Source organism: Drosophila mojavensis, unplaced genomic scaffold (assembly GCF_018153725.1).
Source record: "Drosophila mojavensis isolate 15081-1352.22 unplaced genomic scaffold, ASM1815372v1 contig_74, whole genome shotgun sequence".
In the NCBI taxonomy this organism is placed as follows: Eukaryota; Metazoa; Arthropoda; class Insecta; order Diptera; family Drosophilidae; genus Drosophila; species Drosophila mojavensis.
This window is the reverse complement of record NW_025318899.1, coordinates 7619769-7642187: the sequence shown is the minus strand read 5'-3', so window position 1 is coordinate 7642187 and position 22419 is coordinate 7619769. Positions and strand designations below refer to the sequence as shown.

Sequence of the window (22419 nt, the reverse complement as noted above, 5' to 3'; positions counted from 1 at the left end):
TTTGAAAGAGCTCTGATGTTGTTGTTGGAAATTTTCCAAAATGCATAGCTATAATAGATAGTGCATGTGTGTGTGCGTGTATGTGTGTCCGTGTGACAACAAAAGATGCAGCTGCAACAACAACAACAACAATAATATATGGAACGACCTAAACAACATAATTCTCACACATTATAATGAACTGATTAGTACCTATGATGAAGATACAGAAAAAAAACCTTAACTATAAAATAAAAGTTCAAATTTTAAGCTCTACATATATAGCTATATATCTTAATCTTTACATGTATTGGTATATACATTTCATTTTCATTTGATTTGCATACCCTGCAAACATCCATCATAAACAGAAATCCCATTGAATCTAGAGACTCTCACAGCCAGAGCCATAAAAACTTAGATATAGAGATAAGTTTTATATACAGATATTATATTACATATATATATTAGGTTATTTATGCATTTGTGCAACTTTTGTAAATTTAGTTAGCTCTGATGCCAGTAAGAGTTATACAAAGCTAGAGCTAAAGTATAATTAAACAATTCTCTCCAAATACAGCTCAATTTTTGCAATATTTTTTTATTTTTTTTAATTTTATTTTATTTTTAAAAATTTTTTATATTTTATATTGTATGTTGCATATTTTATATTTTATATTGTATATTGTATATTTTATATTTTATATTTTATATTTTATATTTTATATTTTATATTTTATATTTTATATTTTATATTTTATATTTTATATTTTATATTTTATATTTTATATTTTGTATTTTTTATATTTTATATTTTATATTTTATATTCTATATTCTATATTTTATAATTTATATTTTATATTTCATATCTATTTAAATTTACACTTTTTCCCATTACCCTTACTTTTTCTCAACTTCGAACTGTTCACTGCCCATTACAGGGTATCTGCTAGTCGTACGCAGTTTAAACGCCTGCTCTTACTTGTTTTGGTTTTAGTTTTTGTTGTTTGTTTATGTGTTTTATTGAAAAAGATTTTCAATGCCATTATTGTGCATGTCTGTGCATGAGTGTGTCCGTGTGTGTGTGTCGGTGTGTGTGTAAGTTGTAAATGCAAGCAAAGCAAACGTCCGTCTAACTGTACGACCGTCAACCGCAGACATTGGGACAGAGAAGACAGAGACGACAGGCATTAGAGGCGTCGGCAGACGGCGGCCACTGACGCTAACGCTAACGCTGACGTCGACGTTGACGTCGACGCGGACGTTGGCGCTGACAGCAGCCAGCGACTGCAGAAATAGCTTAGCTGACGGCGACAGCTCATCCAAGTTACATTTTTTTTTTTTGCTGTAGCTTTAGTAACAGTCAGTAACAAAAAAGTCTTCAGCCAACCCTCGCTTGGCAACACTAAGCTGTGTAATTATGTGTAAGTATACATTGTGTGCATACGCTCAAAGAAAGTTTTTGCACCGACATGGATGGCCGGCAGCCGGCAAATTGATCGTGCAATAATTACTGCATAGCTGCTGCAACTGCAACTGCAACTAGCTGCAGCAGCAGCAGCATCAAATGTTGCTCTTGCTGTTGCTGATGATGATGATGATGGAGTTGTTGCTGCTGCAAATGGAAAGCAACGAGAGGGAAAGTGTTTTTCTTTTTTTTTTCGCCAACTATTGGCAGTTTTCATTTTCCATGGCATGCTGCCTGCCTGCCTGCTAATAGTGCCAATCGCATAATACACACACACACAGAGATTACACACACACACACTCTCGTTGAGTGACAGAAACACATTGGCATTGAAACGAGTCAAACGTCGTTTGCCTGCAGCTGGCAGCGGGGCAACGGCAATAACACGCTACCTACCCTAAGTGAGATCGATCTACAACTGCAACAACAACAGCAGCAGCAGCAGCAGCAATTGCAACAACAACAACAACAACAACAAACAGCAAACAGCAGCAACTGCAACAACGACATCAAATTTACACAAACTGCAAAACTGCAAACGACATTCAACCAATAGAAGTCAAAGTTCTGTGAGAAGGCGACAGATAACACGTCACTTGACTCGAATGGGGACATGGACAACATGCGTGCCAACCCACCCACCCTGCCGCTCCGCCTCACCGTCCAACCGACACGACCCGACAGCGACAGCGACACTCTGCCTGTTCCCCTGCCCCCCCCTCCCTCCCACTCAGCCCTCCTCTCTCACTTGTTCTCGGCCGCGAATCGCGTCGAGCCACTCGAACGAACAGTCAGCGATGTGAATCGGAATCGGAATTGAAATCGGAATCGTCGTTAGCTTCGGGCCACGACTGCAGCCCCCAATCCCACTCTTCTCCTGCTCTGTATTTCTGTCTCTCTCTCTCTTCCACTTGGCCTGTTCCCCTCCCTTGAACCCAGTTAAGCGCTTGCATCTAAAATATTCTCAGCTCTTGAGCTGAAAACGTTTTCAAATGCTTTTCGGTAATGTCTCCCTCTCTCACTCTGTCTGTCTGTCTGTCTCTCCCTCTCTTGTTCTCTTTGTTTTCTATATTTTATAGAATTTGCGCGTATCGAACGTTGCATTTATTCATGCCTCTTCTTGTCTTGGCCCAATGCAGGCGCCAAAAGCTATGGAACGGGCGCAATTTGCTGCCGTTTTATGGTCGTGGCTAGGCTGTCTATCGGTAGCTACAACAACAACGCGCAACAACGAGCAACAACAACAACAAACAAACAGACAACAAATAAACATTGTTCAATTTAATTTGCTGCCGCACTTGTTCAATGTTCTCCAATGCTGACTGCCTACAGGTAATCGCCGCACACAATCGCAGGTAAATCTATAAGCGCACTTATGCTGCCGTTGCAGTTGCCACATGCAACGATTGTGCAACGATTGTGCCGCATATTCGGTTATTGGCAACGGGCGTTTTTGAGCTAAATGCTTGGCTGACTCTGTTGCATCATGGGAACACTTCAGTTGGGTTTCGTTTTTATTTTATTTTTGTATGATTTATTAATATTTAAATATTCATTTAGATGTTTATAGATTGCACAAGTTTAGCTTAGCTTGGAGAGGCTTAGCTTTTGGTATTTAATAGAATCCATCTCTGATATTTTATGAGAGATTCTTAATGATATTCTAGATTCTGATTCGGATCTAAATCGCTTTTTACCTACCCATTCATATGATAGTTCATCCAACTGTTCCTCAAGATCTAAGATCTCTTTGATTCTATATATATATATCTATCTCTCAATCTAACTAGTTTCCTCTCTCTCTCTCTCTTTCTCTGATTTTACTTTTCTCTATCTTTTTCTTTTGTCATTCCTATCTTTCTCAATCTCATTCTCTGCCATTCACTGTCTCTCTCTATCAATCTCTCTAGTTCTCTTCCCTGTTGTTTCTATCTCTCTCACTCTCTCTTCCACCCACCCACATTTCATATTCCATTAACACATTCAATGCGTATCAGTTTTCAATTATCATTATTCCATTATCATCCCGCTACGATCTCTAATAAGAGCTCATTGAATAACACTTACCTACGGCAACACCCTGTAACGGCAACTAAAGCCTACACACACACAGGTACACACACAGACACCCTCAAGCTATATGCATTTTATTTGCTTAGGCATATTTTTAATTTGCGAGGAAGGAGAACAAATAATGAGGCACTGCATAGATAGATACGACCGACGAACTGCACTCGAACAACAACAACAACAGCAACAACAAACGCAACAACGACAACAACAATCAACACGAATCAAACCGAATGATATTCACGAATCAAAACGAAACGAATAAAAATACAAATAATAAAATAGCAACAGCAACAAAAGCAACAAATTTCCCTTTCTAGGTCTAGGCCAGCTGAACTGCAATTACATTCTAAAATATGCACATATGTTTTCTTCGAGTGTATGCACCACACAAAGAGCGAGTGAGTGAGAGAGATAGAGCGAAAGAGAGAGAGAGAGGAGCGTAAGTCTTTAAGAGTTTTGCTTGATACTCGTCTGCACTTGACTATGGAAAGTATATAGAAGATATAGATACAAATGTGTGTGTGTTTGATATATATATATATTACAAATATATATCAATATATACTTCCATATTGAAGAATCGTTCTATATAGCAAGCGCTTCCCAATTGCAATTCATAATTTAACGCTTGCTGGTAATTATTTTCCATTTTGGCCATAAATACTTAAGTCGATGTATATATCTATACATATATCTATATAGGCATATATCTGATATGTACCTATGCATATATATAGATTTATGCATATATACATACACATTCGATTATAGATGCACACGTTGTCGTGCTCAGCAGACATCCGCCTAATATATATTTTTATTTGCAGTTGCTGTTGCAGTTGTTGTTGTTGCAGTTGTTGTTCTCATTGTTGCTGTTGTTGTGTCTCTTACGCATGCAGCGTTTCGCTTTCAATTTTGCGTGCCTCACGTCTCTTGTCTCTTGTCTTACGTCTCTCTCTCCCTCTGTCTCTCTCTATCTCTCACTTCTCTCTCACTCTGTTTATTCTTTTTGAAGGACAGACTGTGTCTATGTTGTCTATGCTGTTGATGTTGTCGCTGTGTGCGCCTGGGTGTCGATCTGAATACCGACCAAAGCGACCAACGCACAACACACACACACACACACGCATAGATACATACCTTTAATTCACACACACACACAACACCCGTACATATATGTACATAGCTTTAATATATCCATTAAGAATTGCAACTTTGTAGCAGCATTAAGAAAAATGATCTAGCATAGATCTAGCTACGCATTATTTATAACTAAATAAATATTGTATATACATATGCATGTCTGCATATGTATATCTGTCTATACTGTAACATAATTTGTCTACAACTTGTTATGTAAATGACATCAAAGCTTATGAAGTTAGCCTTTAAACAATTCTAATTGAATTAAGTCTAAATGAAAGACGAAAAGAAGAAGAGCTCGCACAAATATAAAGATATTTCAGAAGAAAAATTAGAAGAGAAGAACATTCAACAAGATCAGGATATAAAATAATATTATATGCATAATCATTTATTATATAAGACTGCGGTTTTAAGGACCTTCCATTAGATAATAGAATCTAGTTCGGAAAAGCCATAAACCCATCATATATGTGTTCTTTCTTTAAAATATTCATATATAATAATAATAATACAGTAAGTAGCATTATTAGTATAGAATATAGTAGTACTATAAGTATAGAGTTGTTAGTTAGTTGCGAAAACTGAAATTAAGCTATTATACTATAACCTATTATTCTATTATATGTACTTGAATAGCACAGGTAACTCAAGCATGTTAGCTACACAAGAATGGCAAAACGTCCCATTTTTAGTTCGATATTGGACAACCCGGATCTTTTTTGCCTAGATGCCTAAATGTAAGAGATTTACTTAGAGAACTATAGTATAACCTATATTATAGGAGTATAACTCTGAAGTAAATGTATATATATACATATGTATGTACATATATCTCTATATCGAAACAGCATGTACACAACCAATTAGTTCGCACACGTTGCGCCGTGGATGACACAGATACATTTTGCAACTTGCGTTGCTTTTCCGCACATTTTCCTCGTTTGCTCGAACGTAATTTGCTGCTGCTTCTTCTTTTTATTTTTGTACAAAAAATTTGTGCGCCATATAAGTGTCTACCATGCATATCCGTTTACACACATACTAAACGAACTACTAGTGCGCGTGTGTGTGTGTGTGTGTCGTGTCGGCACGATCTGAAGATCTATAAAAGTTAGACAGATTATGGCACAAAAAAAAAATAGAAAAGAGGCTGCAATGTGAGTGGGTGGAAGTACGTATATACCTAGGTGGGTGGCCTGACGACTGATTGATAGAAGGTGCTAATTAGGAACAAACTAACACACACAAACACGCACAACTGCATTGGTAAATGTTTGCCAATGGGTCACAAGTACCAGCCGAGCGCACATGAACTAGAACTGGAACTGGAACTGTAAGTGAAACTGGAACTAGCGTTCAGCGTACTGCGCTCATAATGTTTGCTGAATGAGATATGCAAACAAGCAGCAAGAACGAAAAAAAAAAAAGTAACAGAAGAAGTGGAAAGAAAAAAAATAGCAAGAACCAAGAGCAGTTGATTTTGTATAATGAAGCGCCTCGCGCCAATGAAAGCAAAACGGTTGCGACGCTGGCAGAGGCGTAGACAACGACGACAGCGACGGCGACAGCGACGATGCGCATCTAAGTTTTTCGATGTCGCGGGGCAAAGGAGAGCTTTCGCAGACTCTCGCGAGCAGCTCTCTTTGTGTGTGTGTGCGCTTATGTGTTTGCCTTGCGTTAGCTGCTTCTACAAGTACACACACACACATACCCAGCATACATAAAATACAGCGTCACGCGAGTGCAGCGAACTAATTCAAGGCTGCATACCACACGCTACAGCAAAGCAAAAATAAAGCTTTAGTTGTATTAGTGTGTTACTCTCCGCTTGGTTGGGCTCGCCGCGGCGAGTGTGAGCGAAATGTTTTTACTCTCAGCGTATATGCATGTGCATGTGCATGTGAATGTGGATGAGTATGCGAGTGTGTGCTGGTGCTTGTGTGTTCGGGTTGCGTTCGTATTTGCGCTTGTGTTTGTACGTTTGTGTATTTGTGCGCAGGCAAGACAAGTTCAGCGCTAAACATTCAAAGCCGACCAAAGCTAACCGCAGCGACGAAGTTGGGGGCGAAGAAGCAGACTGAGATCTGAGACCTGAGACTCAGTGACTGCGGCTGCGGCTGCGACTGCGACTGCGAGAATATTGTAAGGTTGTATCATCAGCAGTAGCAACAGCAGCAGCAACAGCCACGATCATCATCATGGTGATCATCATTATCATCATTGTTGTCATTTGGCGCTGGCTTTTGTTTTCATTTCTGCTTTATAACGAGATGCGAAGTCGGCGGCACACGCTCTAATGCAATCAACACAGCGAACGAACGTCGCATAAGCTGTGAAACTGCGAAACTGGAACTGGAACCGAAACACACGCACACACATACACAAGTGCATGCTCCTGTCTCTCTCTCTCTCTCTCCCACCATTTCCCCTTTGTTCAGGGGGGAACTATATTCAGTTCATTTGCTCAATTCTTCTCGGTTTGTTACTCTTGTTGTTGTTGCTGTTGTTCCTGTTGTCGCTTTTTTCTCTTGTTGTTGGTTTTCTAATGGGCACAGCGAAATGTGTTTTGCCTTTCAGCTGTTGTTATTGTAGCTGCCATTGCATATGGAAAAGCATTGTGGCTGTCGCCGCATTTCATTTTCATTGGCCGTAATCGCGTATGTATATAGAGAAAATGCATTTCGTATCCACGTCCCGTTCCGCCATTTTCCACCTCTCTTTAGCCAATTCACCACCCCACTAGAGCTGCTGCTGCCGCTGTTCACCACCCTATGGATGTGCTCTATTATTACTTTTCATTTTCTGTTTTGTGTCTGTTTGTTGTTGTTGATTTTGCTATTGCAATTGCTAGTGCATGTTGCTTTTGTTGCTGTTGTTGTTGGCTGTTTGGGGTGAAGGTGAAAACTTGCAGCACAACGGGAGACTCAACGACGATCGCCGATCGTTTGCTGCTCTTGTTGTTGTTATTGTTTGGTGTGTTAATGGGTTACAGTGCAATTAGGACAGTGTGCCTATGGAGCAGTTGTTGCTGTGTTTGAATATGCAATTGAAATTTCATTTTTAACGTGTGCCTAGGTGTGTGAGTGAGAAAGTGAGAGCGCATTTAGGGGAATTCAGTTATAATGAAGAGGAATTATATATACATACATATGTTTGTAGCTGAAGGATGTCTAACTCTGAGTTCCTTATATCAAAAAATTATCTATATGTGTAAAGATCTGTTCTGTGCTTATGTGACACATAAGACAGAAAAATAAATTAGCATATGATCTATTTGTCAATATATGATATAATGCTGAGATCTATATATAGATCTGAAATAATCCAAATATTCGCTTGCATAAAAATAGCAAATAGAAAAACAAATTATTTGCTATATTTTGACTCCCTCTACATAACAATATTATGTACATAAATAGCCTATTATATTATATTATATTCATCATTTTCTCACTATTTTATTAAAGCTTTTCTTTGGTTGGCCTTGGTCGAGCCTAGCTTTGCGGATCTGCGTTAATCTTGTTAAGCTCTGCCACGCCCTCTTCATCTTTGTGCCAAAAACTCATTACAGATATATCTCTTTATTGATGAAGTCGCCATTAATCAATTGCAAAAACAAAATGGCGGCCCAAATGACATCATGTAAGACACAAAAGAGACGAGAATGACAAAAGACCCAACACTCGGCCCCATCTAACACACACAAAATAAATCTAAAGGTGAGGCTCCTGCAAGGGGTTATGTATTAAGAACCGAAGATGAACGACTACTAAATACTCTATAAATTAGATATGGATAATATAAATCGGGAGTGTATTCCAGGGAACAGGGAATATAGAACGTATACACAATAGACCTTTTACTATAGAGAAAAGCCATTTAAAATCATATATGTACATATATATACACTATGTATAGTATGAATAGTTTATTGTATAATATATGATATATAGTATGTAGAAAAATGTATATTGATTTCCTCAAAATATCTCTATTAAATATAGCCTTACATTAAATATTCCATTTATAATGCAATTTCTATACCTGTATGAATATTATATCTCGGTGTGATCCCCACCCGTATATACACATACGTCTAATATATTCCAATCGCCTCTAAAGAGTCAAAGCTCTGGCGAACAGCAAAAAGTTGCCCCGTTAACCATGAAAATGAACTACCTTGCACGCACGCCTGCATCCAGGGTAGTTCAAATGATATCCGTTAATACTTGAACCCAGCGGTCAGCTGCGTCTTGCGTGCAACAAAGCAACAGCAAACAGCAGCAACAACAACAACAACAAGAATCGAACAATTTTAGACAAGTCGCCAAAACAAATGCATGAAAATGCAAACAAAAATAAAATCAAATAAAAACTAAACACAAAAGCAACAAACATAGATAGATGTGTGTGTGTATATGTGTATGTATATAGCTGTATAGAATAGTGCAGTGTATATATATAAGTATGTATTTATATGTGAACAACAATTGCCAATCGACCAATCAACAAAATTGCAAAGTGCATTTAGCAGTGGCAACATTTTGCACTTGAGGCAACTGGCTGTGGGGTAGGTGCACGCGGGACAGGTGGGCGGCACAGGGGCAGAGGGAGGGAGGGGCGCCGCTTGGGGCTTAGACGTCGGTGACGGTGGTGACAGTGACGTTCGCTCGACTCGGCCCGGTTCGCTGGCTGGCAATGGACAAATGAACGCCCCTGACATCGTTCGTTGTTGTTGTTGCTGCTGTTTCAGCTGTTGCAGTTGTTGCTTTAGTTGTAATGTTAATTGTCGTTAGGCGATTCGCCGCTGGCCCGTTGCACACGCAGAAATCCTGATTTGGCCATAACAACGCACATTTTAGAAAAATAAAAAATACAATAAAAACAAAAAACAAAAAACGCTCGCGACACGATTTGAAATTCAAATTTTTGCCACAGTCACAGAAATGCGTGCAACAACAACAACAACGAGAACAACAGCAGTGTTGCTGCTGTTGTTGCTGTCGCTTTAGCCATGAGCCATGGCTAAAAGCACTTATGCATTGGCAACTAGAATAGAAAATGTCAGTTAACTAATCAAAATCAACAGCAAACGAGGGCTGGGCAAAGCAAACAAACAAACAAAGCGAAGCGCTACATTAATTATCATATATACATATATGTATATATAGATATAGATTTGTATGTGTGTATGTATGAAGTGTAGGGAAATCTAAATATACATCTATGTATATAGGAAAGGCACAAAGCAGTCCTTAATAAATAAATAATGCAGTAGACAGAAGTTTATAGGAAATCTTTTCGTATCAAGTTGATGAGCTAGGAATCGAAAAGTATATATACATATATAAATTATATTTATCTATATATCTATGTATTTATGTATACTTGTACAAAAATATAGTTAGCCTACCTGAAACATAACAGTTTTATGTCTAGGATCTCTCTCTCTTCCTCTCTCTCTCGCTCTCGCTCTCTCTCTCTCTCTCTCTCTCTCTCTCTCTCTTTCTTCCTCTACTTATACTTCTTTCCTCCCATCTTGTATCTCTCTCTTCCTTTACTTTATCCTTCTTTGTCTTTCTTCCTCTACTTCTACTTCTTTTCTCCCATCTTGTATCTCTCTCTTCCTTTACTTTATCCTTCCCTTTCTGTTCTATTTCTAGCTGCTTCTGCATTTCAATATCTCTCTTCTCATAAATTCAATCATTCTTCATCTCATTGTTCTTCTTCAGCTCCCTTTTTCTCTCCCTCTCCTTGTTCCTATAACAATAGTAATCACTCTTTCTCCCTCTCAGTTCTGTTCTCTCGTTCTATAATCATATCCAATTCATATAAAACCGATTTCGAAGCTTTGCAATTAATCACCATCAATTCAATTCAGTTCAGTTCAGTCCAGTTTAGTGCGGTGCAGTGCTTTGCAGCCCTGAAGTGAGGGGTCCAAAAAGTCGCGAACGCAGAAACTAACGCACTTTGTGCGAATGTGGCTAAAACGCAATGCGCTGTGTCGTGTGGACCCCCTTGACATTAATAGCGTGGCCAAGTCGCACTCAAAGCTGCCGTCGCAAGCAAAAGCTGACAACTGTGTGTGTGTGTGAGAGAGAGAGAGAGAGAGAGAGAGGGAGAGAGAGGGTTGGGTGAAGAGGCTAGCTAGTGAGAGGGGGAGGCAGGCCAGGCTGGCCGCAATAGAACCTTGGCGCTACCCTCTCTGCTCTGAGCAGAAAAGTGAACAATCTTTGCAGCCGCCGTCGTTAACCGTTCACAATGTCAACGGCTTGACGCGACTGCCACTGCGACTGCGACTGTGATTGGGCAGCAGCCGCCGCAGCAGCAGCAGCAGCAGCAGCAGCAGCAGCAGCAGCAGCAGCAGCAAAGCAAAATAAAAAGAATATCTAAAAGCAAATGAGAGAGAAAAAAGAGGCGCCCACTCATCAAGGCGTATCCTTGAAATGGTAAAATTAAAGTTCAATGCCTGAGCGGCGCTTGAACCCAGGACGAGGCGTCAGGACACGACCCAGCCGAGCGGCAGCAAAGAGGCGTCTAGTCTACCTAAGCCAAACAATCACCCAACCGACTGAATGAGCGAGGGTGGGTGGGCAGAGAGACAGGGAGAGAGCGAGAGAAAAGAGAGAGAGAGAGTGCGCCTAGTATTGCGCCCATTTTGATGTCTCGCTTTTCGGTTTTTCTTTTTTACGGCTCGAACTCGCACGAAATTTTCAAGTTCAAGGTTGCCAGGAAAGCAGCCATGCACCCCAAGCACCGCACCAACACCCCGGCCACGCCCACCAGGCCCACCCGGCCAGACGTGGGCTTCGTCTTTTGTCTGCCTCGGCTGTGTCTCGGCCCATTGCTCATTGCCTGCCCGCACCCGCAGCCGCCCCCTGCTGCCAGCCGCCATTTTGTCTGCCTCTCTTGTCCCTCTCTCCCGCTCTAGCTTCCACTCTCTCTCCCTCTCTCTCTCTCTCTTTCGATGTGCGTGCGTCGTTTCCTACACAGCGTCGGCCATGGCAATATCCTTTTGACCTTGAAGCGCACAATTTCCACACGCAAAATTTTATTGACCTGCCTGCAGGGCGGCGACGTCTAGCGCTAGCTCTCTCTAGCACACACTCGCTCTCCCTCTGCCCCTCTCTCTGTGTGTCTCTTGAGCGTGTAAAGGAAACATAAAAAACGTCGAAAAAGGAATATAAATAACAAATACAAAGCCGACGGCCACCCGCAGCCCGCGTCGTGCTCTGTCTGGCTGTGGGTCCTTTTTAGAAAAAGGAAGTAGGTTCCGTGGGTGGGCGTGGCAGGCGGTGTTTTTAACGGTGCGCTGTCTGCGGCAGCAAATTGCTCAGCTGCAGACATTTCATAATGAAGAATAATTAGAGAATAAATCAGAATTTTCGTATAAATATTTGACATTCTTTAGTCCATTTAAATTAATTAATAATTAAAGTTAAATATGGAACAAAATTTCCTTTGAACTTTATCGTAAGTCCCCTAACTACAGTAACTCTCCAATTCAATGAAGTATAAATATAAATAAATATTTTAGTCGATTTCGGCACCACCTAACGAAAAACCAATCACGGTATCTACACTTTTAGTCAAGTTTGCCACCCCTTGTTAACAATCAATTCTTTACGATATTTAAACTGTTAGTTAAGTTCAGCACCAGCTGTTTAGGCTTTCGTTTTTATTTAGCATATACATCCACCGTAGCTTAGTTAAGACACATACCACAATCAATGGAGAAGCAGCACAGTGACTGCAAAACTAAGTTTTGTTTCCCGTGTGAATCAAACTGTGCGCGCGCAGCCAACTTAACGTGATCGACAGTCAAGTGCAGCTGACTTCACATTAAATGGCGCGTGCTTTTGAATTTGAATTTACAAAGAGCAAAAACATAGATATCAAAGCCGACTTACCATCTAGCTTATCCATTCGCTTGTCTATATTTAAGCACTTCGACATGAGCTTTTCCACTAGCAGCGGATTCGCCGAAGCGCTCGTCGCAGTAACAAAACGTGATTCCTCCGGCGTACAATCACCATTGCCATTTGCATTACTATTGCTGTTGTTGTTGTTGTTTAGCAGATCGCAGGGCAGCAGAAAACCTAGTCAATAGATATATATGAATATAAGTGTATGTATGTGAATAACATTTAGCTAACCATTGCGTTTGGCTGCCGCAGCCGCCGTCGTCGTGGCCGTCGCTGAACTGGCGCCAAAGCCAAGCAGCGCCTGACCATGCCCACCTCCACCGCCTCCACCGCTGTCCGCTAAACTGGCGCTGACTGTGTCGACCAATCCCTGAACGCTCAGCTGTACATTGTCCTTGGCCAGCAGATCGTCCCCGGCGACAACGGCGGCGGCCACGCTCGCAAAGTCGTTGTCGCTGATGACGTTGTTGTTGTTCTCCTCCTAGGAAAGAGATAGGCAGAGAGGAGGAAAAGGGAGAGACAGAGAAACAACAAATAAGGAGAGTACACGTTGTTGTTGTTTGTTGGTGTAGTTTGTTGTTGTAGTTATTGGGGGAAATAGAAGAGCAAAAAAAAAAAAAAGAGAAAAAAAAGAAACACACATTTGTGGTAGGGAAGAAAAGAGCAAAAGAGAATACAAATTATAGGGAAGAAAAGAGCAAAAGAGAATACAAATTATAAACGGTAAATGTGAGACGAGCTCTGTTCAAAGCTTAAAAGCAAAAAAAGTCCTGCGCAAGGAAATTCATGTGTGTGTGTGGGAGAGAATGTGTGTGTGAGCGAGCGAAAGTGTGATGCACATGCATGTGTGTGTATGTGTGTGTGTGCTTTAGTTCAACTTGTCTGCGGATGTACATTTTCGACTTTGACCTCAACGGTCGCCAAATCGGACAGCAGGCTCTCGATCTCGAAGTTGCTCTCGGAGAGCGTGCGGAACAGCTCATCGGAGGAGTCGCTGCCACATAACGGCTCCACCACCACGTTCACATTTCGAGCCGCTGTGCCGCAAAGCTCCGACGACTGTTGCTGCTGCTGCAACTGTTGCTGCAGCTGTTGTTGCTGCTGTTGCTGCTGCTGTTGCTGCTGCTGCTGCTGATGTTGCTGTTGCTGTTGTTGCTGCTGATGCAATTGTAGCTGTAACTGTTGCTGTTGTAAGGAGTTGCTGCTGTTGTTGTTGCTCGAGCCAATTGTTGCATTTATATTCTCCGCATTGACCGAGGAATCATCCTGCAAGAACACAAGTTTAGTTAGAATAAAAGTTGAATTTTAGCAGGAGATGTGGGCATACGCACTGTCATGCAGTTAGCCAAGTCTAGGCCGCCAACTAAACGACCATCGTTATCCGGACACCAGAGCAGCGCGTCATCGATAAAGGGCATCGCTGATAGGGCAAAGCCTGCACTGCAAATACTGTTAACTGCCAGCGTGTAGCCGTTTCCTCTGCACCCCTTCACTTGAGAAAATTTCCTTTTAAATATCCCCACAATCTGCCTTGACAAAATGTCCGTCGACTATTCCCTCTCTCTCTAACTTATTTAAGCTTAAGTGAGCTTTTAAATTTATTGTAAACTTTTGACTTATCACACTTTTGTTTTTTGTTTAATTTTAAATTTCAGTTTTCACAAATTTAGTTTTAGGCACTTTTTTAGACGGTTTTGGTTTGGTTTCCGTTTTTTTTTTTTTTTTTTTAATTTTATTTAATTTTTTATTTTTGAGTCTTGTTTTGGACGTTTTTTGTCGCTGAACCAAAAAAATAAAAAATAAAGTTAAGTCCACTCTAAAATTCGTTTATGTACTACGCGTGTATATCGTTAATTACTTTATATGTTTATATATATTATTTTTATTTTGGCCTTAAGTTTTTCAAGATTTTTTTTTTTTTTTTAATTTGCACGCCTAAAGTCTGGAAAGAAATACAAAATTTATGAAAATTAGTATTGATACAAGATGTTTGGAATGTATCTTAAAATAATTTGTATATATTTAACTAGATTAAGGTATAGCAATCGCTGAGGGATATTCACTTAAGCATCTTTACAGGCATTTGCCTAGCAATTATAAAGGGATATTTTCAGTTGCTCATCTATCAATGGCTTAGGGATATTTGCTTAAGGGATATTTACAAGTACTTGCTCAGCTTAGCAATGGGAGATAATTTATTTAAGGGACATTTACAGAGTAGTAGATGATCAGGGAAAAATGATTTATTTAAGAGATATTTACATCTGCTTTATATATGCATTCATGCATGCATTCCAACAATTTGAATAGAAAATCATAATTTGAGAGGTCATAAAATGTTTATTGTAAATAAATCCATTAATTTATAATAAATAATAGTTATGCAGCTCGAATTGTAATTGAGCTGTCGTCGTTTGACCAGGTTTGTGGCGAATGCCTCTGGCTTAGGTGGAAAATCAAAGCTGGGGATGAGCTGGTGAAATGTTGATGGAAAGTCGTCTCGATGCATTGCATTGTTTTGATAATATTTTGCTTAACTTCCGGTTAAAGGAAAAACAAAACATAATGAAAAGAGAGAAAAAACACATAAGCAACTATCAAAGTTAATTTCGTTTAAAGTTCAATAACATTTCAAATTGCGAATTACGATTGAGCAACAACAGCAACAGACCAACAACAATTGCAACTGCAACAGCAGCAACAAAAGGGACTGCAAAATTATAGTTAAAGGTTTTGCCATGTGCAGCAGCTGCAACAGCAAAGGAAAAACAAAAAGTTGCAACTAAAAAAATTACAAAAAAGAAAAAAAAATACAGCAAACCAAAACAGCAAAAGCAACTTTGCAAAAAATGCTTTTTACATAACATGTTGTTGAACCGCATGCAAAGCAAACAACAACAACATTAGCAATAGCAACAACACGTTTAGCTGCAACTGTTGCCGCTGCCGCCGTCGCCGTTGCTGCTGTTGCTGTTGCATTTCGCTCTCTCTAAGCTGCCAAAACCAATGCAAGTGAAAGTCTAACAACAACTAAAGCAACAGCAGCAACAACAATTGCATGTTGTTCATAGCGCAAAAAGTTCGTTAACATTGAACTACGAACAGCAAAGCGCAATAGCAACAACAACAACAAAAACAACAACAACAGTAGCAACAGCAACAACCATAGAGAGAGAGAGTACATTGAACAGCAACAACAGCAATAGCAACAACAATAATTGACATTACAACATTGCGCTGCCTGGCACTGATGCTGCTGCTGTTGTTATTGTTGTTGCTGTTGTTGTTGTTGGCTGCGCCTGCGTTGGTTTTTCCATTGCATGCCAGTTTGCAATTGCAGTTGCTGTTGTTGTTGTTGTTGTTGCTTGGTGATGCGCACGCGGCGCGGAAAACTCGTTTGCCATTATTCAATACTAACAGCAGCAGTAGCAGCAGCAACAACAACAACAACTGGCAGCAGCAGCAGCTGCTGGCGGCTATTCACTTTTCAGCTCACAAGTTCAGCAGAAGAAAACTTGAAAGAAAAGCCAAGGCAAAAGCAAGAACAACAACAACAACAGCAATGGGCATTAGAAAATGTTGCTGGGAGCAACTGTTGCTGGTTGCTGCTGCGGCTGCTGTGCCTGTTGGTGCTGTCGAGTGGCGCCAATCTTCTGCTGCGTAATGCACATTGATTAGAAGATGTCGACGTTTATGCAAAATATTACCTTTTCTTGTTGTTGTTGTTGTCTTAATAACAGAGCAACGGTGCGTATACACAATATTTGATTAGACAGCCACAACAGCAACAGGAATGGCAATGGCAATGGCAATGGCAACAGCAACAATTGCTCGCATTTTGATTAGCTAAAGCTTATTACATTCCTTCATTTGTATTTGTATTTGCATTATGCTCGCAGCACTTCCTGGTGCACACACTTTGGGATTATTCTTGGAATTGGGCGCGGTTCCATTTTCTCTTTCTTCTCTTCTTTACCTTTTTGCTACTTTTCCAAAGCCAACGGAATGCAAAAGCTCACGTGTGAAATACCAGACAGAGCTCTACATATAGATTTGCGCCTATGTGAGGTATATACTTGCTATGTGTGTTTGCTGATTGTTCATTGGAACTAGTTCAGTTCCATTAACAAATTTAAAATGAAGAGTTTAATGATCATTTATATATCATATTTAACAATACTGAAGTAGAAAGACATTGTAAACATTGTAAAAATCTATATATAAATAAGAGTAGGTTCCATTAGAACGACTGGGGTATACCCTGTAGCCTTGTTCAAGTTATTCAGAAATTGAATTCATGGAAGTATCAAAATGAAAGAGTATTGCCTAGTCGCGTATGAGCGTTTTTAAATGATCTTATTGTATTCATAGCTATCTTATAGAAAAGTGAGTCTTTATAAGAAGTGCTTTTCGCTTTGTCTAGATTTACATGAGATAATTATCTATTATTTATTATTTGAAAATATATTATATATGCTTAGATGATAAATATATACTATAACAAATAAATAAAACTAAATTCCATAACTCACCTCTGTTAGATATATATGTGTAAAGATATATATTTATATGTAAAGATGCGGCTTATCCAGAACGTGTTGTAAATATTGTTTCACGTTTTTGTTGTTGTTTTGCTTTTGTTAACAATAAATTGTCACTAATATATATATGTGTATATGTATATATATTATATAATATGTATAGATATATGAATATACGTATATCTAAGTTGTTTTTTCATCTAAACTAGAAGGCAGTGTAAAGTTGTCCAAAAATTTGATTGTTAATTTGCATTGAAGCGTTGTTTGTTTGTTGCACTTGTTGCAGCAGTTGTTGTTGTTGTTGCTGCTGTTGATGTTGCTCAAGAAGAAGAGAAGGTTGCCAGCACTTTTGTGACAGCAGTAAAATATCTTTGCTTAACTGCTGTTGTTTTTGCTGCTGTTGTTGTTGTTGTTTTATTTTACAACGTATGCTATAGATGTACAAGTATAAAGTTTTATTGTCATTAGCAACATGGCTGACATTGACCAAATTTGCATTTGTTCCCAGTTTCTTGCTTTGGGCACGCATTTATGGTGTTTGCACGTGCACTGTGGCATTTAAGCGAGGCCAAATGGGGGCCAAAGGGCGCCTCACCCCTCTCTCTCTGTTAAGCTCTTGCTCTAGCTGTGATCTCTGTGTGGCGGCCTCTGTAATAGAAAGAAGATTTTAGATTTATTTCTTTTTTATAATAAATTTGTTTAATACTATAAATATATTCTAAATTTAGAGCTTTTAGCTATGCGAGACGAATCTTAAAAGTCGTGACTTGCAATAGAGGTGTAGTATTTGAAGAGAGGGATATTAATGTTTTTATACTAAATTTCCCGCATGCTTAGATATACCGAAACATGTCTGAGCTAAACACACCCACATTCGCAGAGTAACAAACGAAATCTGCGCTTGATCGATATCAATTAGCTCGGAGTTACGCACTCACTTATAGGTACGTTTACTCCAAGTGTATAAGGGATATTTATAATGAGCGTTTCATTATGACCAAATTCACATGAGGGATATTTTCAGGCATTCACTCAACTGATTAATTACTTTAGGCTCTATGCATTAGTATATTTATTTATGCATTTCTACAATCTCCCATTCCACATGCTTAGCTATCGATATGCCAACATATGCTACACACACAGAGAGAGAGACATACACACACTAACACACTGATAACTATTTAGTTGTTATATTTATGTACATGCTCGGCTAAAGCTTTCGGCTGCACTCACTCCGCAACTCGAGAATGAGCTTTTATTTTTATTGTCTAGTCAGCCCCAGCGACAGCAACAACAACAAAGACGAAAAGCTACGCAAATAGTTGAAACACAAAAGATGCGTTTAACTTGCGCTCTTCTGGGACTTTGCGACAACAAGGTGCAAAGAGTTAAGCGGATCAGGCACGCTGCGTGGGCGCTTGCGAAGGGGGAGGAACACAGACAGAGAGAGCGAGAGGGAGAGAGTGTATGTCTGCTGCTAGAGCGCCGGCGTCTTTGGCTTTGTCTACATTGTTGTTGCTCATTTACTGCGTAAATATGTTTTGCCTGCTCTTACTTTTTGCTATGACTGTTAGCTTTTTGCCAGTGTAGTTGTACGCATATACTATTATGCATAGTATATGTGTATGTGTGTGTGTTCGTGATGTTGTGCTTGCTTGCTTGTATTATAGTTTGTGTGTGCATCGTGACCTTCTCACACTGTCATGGCTACGTATAAAATTGTATAAAATAAAAGCTTTCGTTTTATAATTTGTATGCAGCTCCATGCGCGTGAGTGTGTGCGTGCGTGAATGTACGTATGCCTAATTGTATATATATGTGTATGTGCGTGAAGAACATAGACGACTCGTGCCTTTGCGACAACACTAACAACACGTTAAGAATTGTTTTTCATTGAACAAAATATTATTTATGTTCCGCTCAAGATCGCATTTTTTGCTACCATAATGTTTGTTGGGGTTCAGCTGCTGCTACTGCTGCTGCTGGCGTAGCTAAGCTTTTGCAGCATTCTACTTCCGACTCTGTTTTGATAAAAGTTTAATTCGGATATACATATTTGTTGAGGAGCTGTTAGAATTTCGAATTCAAGTTTTTTACTCAGGTGTTGAACGATATTTGTCTTGCAGATGTTTCAAGGTCATTTAAATAGTTTTCGTCTACAATTCTCTTATCTTACTATGCAAAATGGTTGGCAAAAAGACATAGAGTTAGATTCCCCATGCTTACAAATTAGAATTTTAACTCTATACAGCTATGCGGATACCCTACGACCTTCGAGTTAGCTGCATACTGGGTAAATAGTATCGTGTGCAGATACTCTATCAGCTTTATAAGAGGTGTTTATATCTACAGGGTATTTGCATGCTTTGTCAATATTTTTTAGTACTGTAGACAAACTGTGTAAGATTCTTTTAGTCATGCTCGATTGATTAAGTTGCATACCAAATAGATCACAAAATTTATATTACTACTCAATGATACCCTGTAAGAAATTAATTATTGTTGGTATAGATTTGGTCATTATTAAAATTAATATTTTTACAGGGTATTCTTTAGTTCTATATATTCTTTTTGATCGTTTTGATAAAATTTTATTAAATTATATAAACGCCGTCCTTTTATTTTGACTTAATTAATACAAAGCTTTTGATCGTTGTCAACTATTTAGCACTTAAATCTTACAGCTAATCAAATATATATATATATTATTTATTAACTATATATCTACATTTTTATATATATTTATACATAATTTATTTATATACATATATACAATTTTAGCAAATGGTCTAAAATTCGTAACCTTCCTCGAAATGATTTTCTCTAGCTTTTCGTTATTCGCTTTTCGTCTAACCGCAACAACAACAACAGCAACAAAATACAACTTGCATGGCAGGTTGATTTTGTTTTTGGTTTTGTTTTTACTTTTTGTTGTCTTTGTTGCTGTTGTAACCTTCTGTTCTGTTCGATTCAAGTTTAAGGTCGAGCCCAAACACGGCCCCCTTCCCTGCCTTAGTCTTGACAACAGACCCTTGAGTCGCTAATGCCCACTAATAATGCCTTAACAGGGTGTTTTTGTTGTTGCTGTTACAAGGGCACAGCCAATGCTTGTTGTTACACGCACCTAAGCACACACACACACACACACACTCATACTTACACATTCAAGCTAAGCCTATAAGAGAGCAGCCTCTCTTAAATCATTTAACAGACAATTTCTTTGCTACGCTATGCCACTTAACGGTTAATTTGTAATCGAATTATTAATAAGAAAAACCAAAAACAAAATAAAATCACAATAATTAATAGACTTGTGGATAATCTTGACGCCATACTGAGCTAATTGATTTAACTGCTTGCTATGTCTAGGTCTAGGGTATCAAATATATCTAAGAAATTTTATAGATTTTTCAGAAAAAAAAATGATGAAGGTTAAAAATCCAATAAACTAGAGCATAGAAATAAATATCTGTGCTTAAAATTAAAAAAAGCTGTGAACCATCTCAGATATTTATTATAATAATCGATAAAAATATAGAAAAAAAATCTTTAAATTTGTTTTACATCAAATTTATTCCAAATTGATAATTCTTTTGTATTAAATTTAACAAGCCTAATATATGCATATACAATCTAGTATTCCTTATATCGCCATTAAAAATAAGCTTTAATAAAAGCTTTATTCAGTTGTTATTGCGTTTTCTTATAAATTAGATTCCTCTTAGCTAAACTAAATATGTTATAATTAACCTTCGGCGAGGAATTTGTGTTGACTGAGATTAAGACTTAGACTAAGAATATGTTTATTTTGGTTTAATTTGAAAGATGACAGCTGAAAAGTTATAAAACTAACATGAAGAAGAAGATGAAAGATGCGAACGAAGACGAAGACGAATGTGAAGACAAAATAGTAACAAAGAGCTCAGCGCAACTTGCATTTTAATAAATTTAATTAATGAAATAACCATAAATTCAGATGTTAAATGGAAAATTTATTTCTTATTCTTCTTCTTTTTGGTTGTCATAAGAATTGTGATACAATACATAAACAGGCAGACTGACAGATGTGTATGTATGTATATGAATGCATACTTACAGACATAGTCAGTGCATATGTACATATGTACATATGTATTTATGTATATAGGCAAATATGCATATATTCATACACACATACATGGAGTCATATGTAAGTCATATGTAAGCTAAACATGCACATTCAAACATAAATACACTTACATACATATAGATGTGCATGCGTGCAAACATACGCATATGAATATATATAAACATACATACAGACAGACAGATAGAAAAATAAAGATACATACATACATACATATGTACATACATACATACATATGCATAACTATAATAGAGAAACAAAAGAACATACATAGACAAAATCTTAAGTGTCGCACAAGCTGTTGTTGTTGCTGTTGTTGTTGCTGCTGTTATTGTTGTAGCTAAACTGTAAATTCAAAATAAAATACATAATGCTATAAAAACAGAATAGTCAAGCGCTACTAACCTTAGACACAAACAGAAAGAAGAAAAAAGCAAAAGGCAAAAGCAAAAGCAAAAGGCATACATATGTATGTATATCTGACTACAAAATATATGTTTCTATGTCTGTCAGCCACTACACATATACATACACACAGTATATGTATACGTGTATGTGTATAAAATACGCAACCTTCAAAAAATCTAACAAAGCAAACTTGTTCAATAGTCATATGCGTATCAGGAAGTCAACATTTCAAGGATTGACTCATTGAAAAGTCGAATGCGACAACAACAACAACAAGAGAAACAAGTTAGTCGCGCTAACACACATGCGCATATAGACTACACATACACACACATGGACACACAGACACCATTGCGTTAGACGAAAACTTTGAAAAGCGCGCCGGCAAAATGCAGTGCAAAAAATATTTACAGTAAAGCACACATACGCATACAACCAGACACATGCTCTGAGATCACTTGAAATGGCTGCACTCGCAACTGCAGTCGCTATCACTCTCTCTCGCTCTCACTCCCTCTCACTCTCTAGCTGTCAGTGTGTTGAGCTTTATTGAGCGTCGCTGTTTGCGTGTGTATGGGTAAGCGCATTCGCTTAAGGCGCACTCTCTTACGCTCACTCTCTTATGTTAGGCGCTGACTTCATTCAACGGGGCAACCGCCGCCGCTGCTACTGTGCAAGTAAGTGCAAATACCGTAAGATTTTGCTTGTGCTGCTTTTGTTGCAAATTTTACTTTTCAATGTGAAATGAT

General features: G+C 38.6%; 1 protein-coding gene across 1 annotated transcript in view; it reads right to left on the bottom strand.

The window, feature by feature from the left end:
* Positions 1-14142, bottom strand: part of LOC6581724 (ecdysone-induced protein 74EF) — a 36451-nt gene extending 22309 nt beyond the window's left edge. Inside the window, exons 1-5 of the mRNA XM_032730816.2 lie at positions 13924-14142; positions 13793-13858; positions 13487-13693; positions 12824-13073; positions 12578-12766 (exon numbers count right to left, since the gene is read on the bottom strand). Coding sequence (XP_032586707.2) covers positions 12578-12766; positions 12824-13073; positions 13487-13693; positions 13793-13858; positions 13924-14010 — 799 coding nt within the window. The 5' untranslated portion in view covers positions 14011-14142. The remainder of the gene's footprint in view (positions 1-12577; positions 12767-12823; positions 13074-13486; positions 13694-13792; positions 13859-13923) is intronic.
* Between the last annotated feature and the right edge of the window lie 8277 nt (positions 14143-22419).